Source organism: Acartia tonsa, chromosome 15 (assembly GCF_053477335.1).
Source record: "Acartia tonsa isolate MP-2025a chromosome 15, ASM5347733v1, whole genome shotgun sequence".
NCBI lineage: Eukaryota > Metazoa > Arthropoda > Copepoda > Calanoida > Acartiidae > Acartia > Acartia tonsa.
The window spans coordinates 4,860,378-4,870,377 of record NC_137274.1 but is presented as its reverse complement, the minus strand read 5'-3'; the positions used below and the strand labels follow the sequence as shown (position 1 = coordinate 4,870,377).

General features: G+C 33.2%; 1 protein-coding gene across 1 annotated transcript in view; it reads left to right on the top strand.

Moving 5' to 3' along the window:
- The first annotated feature begins 1,763 nt into the window (after positions 1–1,763).
- The window catches only part of LOC145307095 (uncharacterized), a 10,432-nt gene continuing 2,195 nt past the window's right edge, over positions 1,764–10,000 (top strand). The window contains exons 1-7 of the mRNA XM_080149431.1: positions 1,764–1,848; positions 2,948–3,000; positions 3,869–3,920; positions 4,639–4,683; positions 5,649–5,700; positions 7,816–7,889; positions 9,116–9,190. Coding sequence (XP_080005557.1) covers positions 1,777–1,848; positions 2,948–3,000; positions 3,869–3,920; positions 4,639–4,683; positions 5,649–5,700; positions 7,816–7,889; positions 9,116–9,190 — 423 coding nt within the window. The 5' untranslated portion in view covers positions 1,764–1,776. The remainder of the gene's footprint in view (positions 1,849–2,947; positions 3,001–3,868; positions 3,921–4,638; positions 4,684–5,648; positions 5,701–7,815; positions 7,890–9,115; positions 9,191–10,000) is intronic.

Below are 10,000 nucleotides of genomic sequence, written 5' to 3'. Positions count from 1 at the left end.
CTCTATCTCGGCTTCTGTTACAGATAAAGACGTAAAATTTTTTTCTGGTGGTTCATGTGTATTTTTAGAGAAAATTACTTTTTCTAGTCATAGCAGTCAGGCCGCTCCTTAGCCGCTTTTTAGCGGCCAGCCGCTACATTTTAAAATAGCTGTAGAGCGGCCAATTTTGCAGCTAGGATGACCAAATTTTAGGACGAACTTTTTTTTTTCATAACAAAAAAATTACTTTTTCTGATCATCGCCAAAAAACGGCAAATAACGGAAACCGCCATTTTCGGCGGTTACGGCGGTAAAACGGCGGTTGGCGGCGCCAATTAATATTTTTATCTGTTTATTATTGCTTAAGGATTTACCAAAAAAATTTATAGGTCTCTAGCTGTAATAGAAGCCACGATATTCATGATATATGTCTGTAGTAAAAGCCGGACAAAAATCGGTCATAAAGTCGGTCAGGGTGCGGTCAAACGGTCATAACACCACTTTTCTCATAAGGTCATTGATATCTCAGTATTCAACAAAAAAATTTTAGGTTTCTATCTTATATACAAAGTCATAATGTAGAAATTAAGAATTATTTAGAATTTTTTTTAATTTTGGTGCTACCCAACCGACTTTGACCGGACACCACGACCGACACAGACCAGATATCCTAATAAAATCAACTCTTGCCGACGTATAATTACTAAACTTAAAAAGTCATGAAGTCACAACTCTCTATCTTACCTACAAAAAAAAATGACATTGAAAAAATAGAGGGGGGGTGGTCAATATGACCCCCCCCCCCCCCGATCTGTAAGGGTTAAAGTAATAAACAAACAAACGAAAAACTTTCCGCCTCCATATTTTTAAAAGCGAAGCTTTTCTATAATTATTAAAAGCGAAGCTTTTCTATAATTAGGGTCGGTCCGTCCGTCCGTCCGTCCGTAACGGATAGCTTTTTTCGTTAATTTAGACATGTTAGAATTGTCCTATCGATTTCAAATTTTGCATGGTGATTCCTTTAGTAGTTAGGTACGATTTAGAAAGCGTAGCAACTCTATAATCATTACCAAAATGTCCGTACGTCCATTTTTAACATGTTGATTTTTTTACTTTTTTAAATAGCTTTTTTCGTTAATTAAGGCATGTTAGAATTGTCCTATCGATTTCAAATTTTGCATGGTGATTCCTCTAATAGTTAGGTACGAGTTAGAAAGCGTAGCAACTCTATAATCATTACCAGAATGTCCGTACGTCCATTTTAAACATGTTGATTTTTTTACATTTTTAACAACAAATTTGTATCTGACCTAATTATCCGATTGGTCTGATTTTTGGTATACTGATTCCTGGGACAACAAAGTACAATTTTATAAGCGAAGCAACTCTATAATCAAGTCCTAAAAATGTAAGTATGTCCATAAACATTATCCTGTATCAAGCAGTTTTTCAACAAATTTACTTACAATTTTGCTTTGACTCTTATACATTCGCATTCTGATTATTCAGTTCTGACATTATACAAGTGTTAATGACCGTTTGTCCTACCGTTTCAGAGCTTCGCTTTTATGGATGTTGTCATCCTTGTTTTATTTTATTTTAAGAAGTAAGGTGAGGTGGAAGGGGGACAATTTTGAAATTTGATTGGTTGGTTTATTTAGTTGAGTGTCCACATGTTATAACCACTAATAAGATTCTTCAGAAAGTGTTATTTTGTGTACCATCATTGGGTATGTACATTAATTAGTTGGCCCTTGTCTTATCCCTTTTGATCTCTAGATATATTTCAGAATAAAGATGCCAGATAAGAAGGAAAAGAAGACCCGTGCCACCAAGGCTGTCGATGAAACTGACAAATCAGCAGCAGGAAATAATATTTAACAAAAAGATGGATAGACAGATGGACAGAAAGATGGACAGACAGATAGACAGACAAACACATAAATGGATAGACAGACGGACGGATGGAGAGACTGACAGACAGATAGACAGATGACATGGGTAGATGGACAGGTAGACAGACAGAATTTCAGACAGATAGACAATCAGATATACAGACAGATAGACAGACAGATAGACAGACATATAGACAGACAGATGCACAGACAGATACACAGACAGATAGACAGTCAGAAAGACAGACAGATGGACAGACAGATAGACAGACAGATAGACAGACAGATAGACAGACAGATAGACAGACAGATAGACAGACAGATAGACAGACAGATGGACAGACAGATAGACAGACAGATAGACAGACAGATAGACAGACAGATAGACAGACAGATAGACAGACAGATAGACAGACAAATAGACAGACAGATAGACAGACAGATAGACAGACAGATAGACAGACAGATAGACAGACAGATAGACAGACAGATAGACAGACAGATAGACAGACAGATAGACAGACAGATAGACAGACAGATAGACAGACAGATAGACAGACAGATAGACAGACAGATAGACAGACAGATAGACAGACAGATAGACAGACAGATAGACAGACTGATAGACAGACAAAAAAAATCACAGAATTACAGATTGATGGACTATCAGAATTACAGACAGATGAAGAAACAAATAGACAGACAGATAAATGGACAGGCAAGCAGAAAGACAGTTGGACAGACAGACAGACAACCAAAAAGACAAATATAAATATTTCAAGCCTGAACCTATTAATGTTTTTTTTCTTTATCATTTACTGATAGACAGACAGACAGACGAAACAACAGACAGACAGGCACTAACCATTTTGAACATTACTGATTGACTATTCCATTTATCAGATTTTAGTTTTGAAAGTACCCAAATTTTTTAAAGTCAACAAGTCAACGTAGTTAAAATTTTGGGTACCAGTGTAATTTCCCAAACCTGCTAATTACACAAGCAGCTAGTGCAATACATGATTTTTATCCACGGTTTTGAAAAAAAAACTAAGTATTATTGGTGTGTAGGAGGAAGTGGCAAAGGAGATGAGATGGGAACATTGTTTCTTATGGATTTACTCAGGTCAGACAAAGGGTTGGTTGTCTGCAATGAGAAAGACTAAACTACATAACTTTTGTGTCACTTCTGAGCAAGACGATTCCTTTTGACGTCATATACATTTCGGAAAAGAAAAAGGGAAGGGGGGAAGAAAATCTTTTCAAAAGAGAAAAGTTAATCGTCTTCCTCAAAAGTGACACAAAAGTTATGTAGTTTAGTCTTTCTCTCTGCAATAGATAGAATTTTAGTGCATGAAAACCTGAGGTGGGTTTTTATAAAAATGCCGCGTTTTTTCGACAATTTTTTAGACATGTCGAAACAAGCACGGCATTCGAGAAATCTTAACAGAGTAAACAACTATTTATTTAATTATTTTTCTTTTGTTGGTACGGCCTTCATAGAAGAAAAACAAATTACCTTTAATCCATTTTTGCTGCATATTAATTAATGCATCTTTTTAGAGCAGTATTGGATAATATACAAATGGCTAAAATAATAATTTTAATATTATGAATTCTTAAGTTGTATACTCTGTTGAAATGATATCGTCTTCGTTCAATAAATGTCTAAAAAATTGTCAAAAAACGCGGCATTTTTATAAAAACCCATCTCGGTTTCATGTCTTTACATGATTTGACATTTTTTTTGGTTTGTTTGAGATTCAAACAATAGATATCTGAGTAACTTTACAAAGTGTCACAAAAATCAGCCATGTGACGTCACAAAATTTAATGAGATGAGAGGAGAAAGAGATGGATAATCCCTCACATGGCTGATTTTTGAGACACTTTGATACCATGCACAGAAGGGGTAATTTTGCTTATCATCATTGGGTATATGCATCAATTTATCGTCCATTGTCTTATCCCGTAAGATCTCTGAAATAATTTAGGCAGAAAACTGAGAAGGAGAGAAGAATAAAGAAGGATGAGAAGATTCGACAGGAAATTTTTATCAACAACCAATTTAATGGGAAAGCGGAAAGTGTCTTTTGTGACGTCATAAGAATACGACTATTATCCGTTTATTAGGGGGTTCCTTTATCTCATCCTTCTCTTATAGACGTATATTTATGACGTCACACATGACATTTTCGTGCTGTCCCTTACATACAAATTCCCTAATCATTCTATGAATCACCAAACTTTTAGCTAATAAACATAATGAAAAAAATAGCTAAATAATATCCACAAGTAACAAAGCATAAAACTATTAAATGTGCGGACAGACGGACATTTCGAATTATAAAGTTTTCTTCGCTACTTAAAATACTATGTTTTGAGTGGACTTTAAGAATTTTTGACATCCTATTATATAAAGTAGTAAGGTTTTTAATTTATCGATTAAGATCTTTATGCTAATAACTGAACTAAAAGAGTTCTACTTTTCAGGAAAGCTTCATACAAGTCTTGGGAAGGTTTTAGGTTATTTTATTTGCAAATTTAAGTCTTATGATAGTTTAAGGCTCTTTTACAAGCAGTCTCTTCCCTATATGCCAGGGCGTAGCCGCTAGTTAATTATAATGTTGCTACACTCAAGATTTTAACTATACAAAGTTTCAAACTGATACAACGATTTTAAAAAGCCTAAATTAACGATTGACGCGCACTGACAAACCCTTGCCAAGTTTGAAAAAAAGTTAGTTAAAAATTCTCTCACCAGATGGCTCTGGAGCAGAAGCAGAGAAAAGAACAGGGAAAAGGCCAGGTACACACTGTCAAAGGTTCGAATCTCGGCCCAAACCGCCTCATTTCTATATTTTAAAAATCATGAAATTAATACCACTTTTGTTAGCCTGATCTTTCGGCCCCTCGGGGCCAACAAAAAATATTTCAATCTTTTTTTTTATTTTATAATCCTCAGAAAGCTGTCTATAATACGATGCGATAAATAACTATTATTCTTCCCTATTACTATCTAACCACTAAATAACCTCCACCATTTCCCTAGCATACTCTAAAATTCACTTTATCTGTCCGTCTGTCAGTCCTTCCGCTACGCTATGGGTGTAATGTGATTCTTGGCTGATGTTTTTTTGTTGTTTTTTGGTTAAGATTCTCTTAACCAATAAGAATCTAGTATATAATTTGTCATACTACAAAATACCAAAATACTTAGTTCTTTAAGATTTAGAATATGCTCCTTCTTTTTTTTATAGAAACTAAACATCTGCTTTACAACTCACTTTGTCTGTGTGACCATCATTAGAGTAAAACACTAGAGGAAGAAAGGATTAAATAACTTTATGACGTTGTGCCGACTCTCAATTGGGTCTTTGAAAAACAACGGGAATATTTACACAGCCAAGTAACAGAAAATAATTTGCTAGCAGACGGAAAAGGTCATTGGAAAAGGGAGGGGTAGGTAGTTATTTGTATATACATCTATACTATAGCTCTGTTTGTGCTTCGCTACTTTTGCATGTTGTCATTCTTGTTAGCTCTGTTTAGTGAAAATGGGGATAGAAGTCACAGCTTTTGGCCTACCTATTCTATTGAAGTAATAGTAAAGGGAAAGAGAAAGGGAAGGGAGGAAAGAAACTCCATAGACAAGAGATGGGGTATAGGGTATTTCCTTTACGTCAATAGAATAGGTAGGCCAAAATCAGTGACATTTATCCCCATGTTTCTAGGGCACTATAGACAGCTACTCATCCTTGTTTTATATTTTAGTCCACTTCTTATCCATCCATGGGAGGATTTGTTGGCATTGACAAGTTAACAGGTAAATAGATAGATAGATAGATAGATAGATAGATAGATAGATAGATAGATAGATAGATAAATAGATAGATAGATAGATAGATAGATAAATAGATAGATAGATAGGTAGATAGATAGATAGATAGATAGATAGATAAATAGATAGATAGATAGATAGATAGATAAATAGATAGATAGATAGGTAGATAGATAGATAGATAGATAGATAGATAGATAGATAGATAGATAGATAGATAGATAGATAGATAGATAGATAGATAGATAGATAGATAGATAGATAGATAGATAGATAGATAGATAGATAGATAGATAGATAGATAGATAGATAGATAGATAGATAGATAGATAGATAGATAGATAGATAGATAGATAGATATATAGATATATAGATAGATATATATACAGATAGAAAGATAGATAGATAGATAGATAGATATACAGATAGAAAGATAGATAGATAGATAGATAGATATACAGATAGAAAGATAGATAGATAGATAGATAGATAAGATAGATAGATAGAAGTCCTGTTACTTTTTTAGTTAGGGGACAAAGTCGCTCAAAAAATCAGCATGTGATGTCATAAAAATGGGGGATTATCCATCTCTTTTTTTGGGGTTTTCTTTCCCAATCTTCCTCTCCTTATCCCTCATTTTAATGACGTCATAATTTTTTTTGAATAAAATATTTTGCATGGATTATTTTTTTGTATAAAATCACCACATTTTGGCTTGGGGCAAAAATTTTATCAAAACTTTCCAGGGCGGGACACTTTACATACGTACAAATGCTTCAAGAACAAGACATAAATGAAATAAATCACGAAACCTTTTAAATTGTATAATATCTTTTGAAGCATTAAGCTAAGAAGAAAAACGTAAAATCTAGGAATCGATATAGCACCCCAACAATAGCAAGTCTTTATCAAACTTGGTGAAAATATGTGTAATGTTGACTTAATTAATCCCTAAAAAATCCAGCCGTTTATCTTGAACAGGAGTTGAGATAATCATGAAAACCTGAAAAAACTAAGAATCGATCTAGCACTCCAATCAATATACAAATCTTAATAAAACTTAGTAAAAATATATAGGATGCAAATTTACTTAATCCCTGAAAATTTCAGTTGTCTGTCTTGAAAAGGAGTCAAGAAAATTACGAAAACAAAAAAAATAGGAATCGATCTAGCACCCCAATTAACAAACAGATGGACTAAACAATGTATAGATTAGATGCGCATATGTCATGGGAATCTTCACTAAAAATTTAATCTGTCTATCTTTCATTGGAGCCTAGAAAATCACGTTTCCCCCACTCTGTCTCAGACAGACTGACGGACGGACAGAGGACAGACATTTCGAATTATAGAGCAGCTGCGCTACTAAAAAGGACGTTGCGCCTGCTTTGGGCTAAGGCAACTCACGACTTACTTTAATCCCTAACATAACTGAATTAAACTTAAAAACAAACAAATTAGACTATCTTTAAATTAATGATTATATTTATGTTCATTTAGTAATTAAGAGTTAACAATTAAACAATTCTGAATTATTCAAAAGTTTTTGATTCTACTGTATAAAAATTTATTGTAATTTGCCAGATATATGCTACTCTTGAATTTATAATTTCTTGTTTTTCTTAAAATTTAGCAAATATGATGTAATAAAGATGATTCAATATTTTATTGATAGTGTTGCTACTTTATGTGTAATGCCTGTCAGTATGTCCAGTCATCCATTGGACATATATTATTTTATCTATATTTTCATCTATTCTTTTAAATATTTATACAGCTATTTGTTTATTGATGCATCTATCAATCTATTCATCTATCCATCCATCTATTCAACCATTAATCTATTTTCTCATCAATTTATCTATCTATTTATTTATTGATCCATCAACTTCTCCATCTATTATTCTATTCATGAATCAATCTATCCATCCATCTATACATATATTAATATATTAATTCATCAATATATCCATCCATCTATTCATCAATTAATCTATTATATCCATATATTTATCCATCCATCTATTCATACATTAATTTATCCATTAATTTATCCATTAATTATAAATAACCAAAGAGTATATATACCAATTTATCTAGGAGAAGGTGCAAAGAGTATCCACTCTAGAAGAAAGAAGGAACAAAATGAGGAAGAGATGAATCCTAATATTAAGGTAAGAGTGACGTACAGACATACTCTAAATGTAAAGTAGCTGTGCTACTTACAAGATTCACTAAGTCTATATTTATTTGTATGTCATTCCTTTACATGAGGACATTATCCTAAATTACCTTATAAGGGCAGAGATGGGTTCTTAAAAGATGCCGCGTTTTTTCGACAATTTTTTAGACATTGATTGATTGAACGAAGACGATGGGATTTCAACATAAGAATTCAAAATAATACAACTTAAATCCATTTTGCGCTGCATATTTATTAAAGCATCTTTTTAGAGCTGTGTTAGACATTATACAAATGGCTAAAATAATAATTTAAAATTTTGAATTCTCAAGTTGAATACTCTGTTTAAATCGTACGGGGCATTGATCTTCGAGATGGAATAAGGTTTTTAACAGAGTATACAAATTTAGAATTCAAAATTTCAAATTATTATTTTCGCCATTTGTATAATGTCTAACACAGATCTAAAAGGATGCATTAATAAATATGCAGCGAAAATGGATTTAAGTTGTATTAGACATTATACAAATGGCTAAAATAATAATTTTAAAATTTTGGATTCTTATTTTGTATACTCTGTGTATCGTCTTCGTTCAATCAAGCAATGTCTAAAAAATTGTCGAAAAAACGCGGCATCTTTTAAGAACCCATCTCAGGATTTTCCTTCAATTTTGAAGTAAAACATGTAGAGTATCCAGAGCATTGTCTGCTTGTAATAAGATACTCTAATACCCAAGAATACTAGGTTAACATCCAACAGACACGACTTTTGTTTGAGAAGGCCTAACTGTGCATGGTAATGAATTTATATCTTTCTATCTATCTATTTATGTGTGTATATCTATAGATGGTTTGGCTAAGGAGAGTAGATATATAGATAGAAAGCAAGACACTTAGATAGATAGCTAATTAGCTAACTGGAAAGAAAACAAGGCATCTAGAAAGATACCTATCTTTCTAATCATCATGCTTATAGGGAGATGCTTATACTAAGCCTACTATCTATGTATCTATCTGGAAATTTATCTCTGTTTCTAACAATCTATCTATCTATATATTTATGTACCTTTCTATCTATCTATCTATCTACCCAGCTATGTTTCTAGGGAGATAATCTGATGTTTATACTGGGCTTACTACAGGAGCAACTGTTAACTAGCATCTATTTATCTATCTATCTATTTATCTATCTATCTATCTATCTATCTATGTATCTAGGGAGATAACCAGATGTTTATACTGGGTTTACTACAGGAGCAGAACCAACAACAGAAACATAAAGAAAAGCTGGAGGTACAGTCTGCAGGGAGGGGACAATGGGCAATTAATTAAATTTAAGAGGGTTCGCTGAAAAGCAATGAAAACCAGATTTATAGAGAAAATATTACCAAAATTATAAAGGGATCATGGTAACCTAATTTAGAACAAAATTAGTTCTAAGAAAAAATCATTTACTTGAAAATTAAATTATCAATACATCACAATGTAGTAAACATTCTGTAATTAATCACTAGAAAAATCTTGTTTAGAACTACCTCAACCCTTCTAATATATTTTTAACTGACACATAAATTCAAGCGGTTCTTAGATTATTTAATACATAAATATCACAGTAGAGTTTTTATACATGAAATGACATTTTCTTGGGAAAATATTTGTTAAAACCAGTCATTAATAACAATTTTTTCTGTCTGCATATTCAAAACTAGCTCAGCTAGTTAGCAGGGCATTGATGCGCAAGTACCCAAAGTCAGCCAAAATCTGCTGTATTCGTGCACATTCCCTTTAAGCCAGTACCCAAAGTCTGAGACTCCTAAACATTGAATATTCGATCCATTGTCCCCTCCCTTACTCCCTGTACAGTCTGTCTGTTTGTCTGTCTGTCTGTCTGTCTGTCTGTCTGTCTGTCTGTCTGTCTGTTTGTTTGTTTGTCTGTATGTCTGTCTGTTTGTTTGTCTGTCTGTCTGTCTGTCTGTCTGTCTGTCTGTCTGTTTGTCTGTTTGTATGTCTGTTTATCTGTCTGTTTGTCTGTCTGTCTGTCTGTTTGTCTGTCTGTTTGTCTGTCTGTTTGTTTGTCTGTTTGTCTGTTTGTCTGTCTGTCTG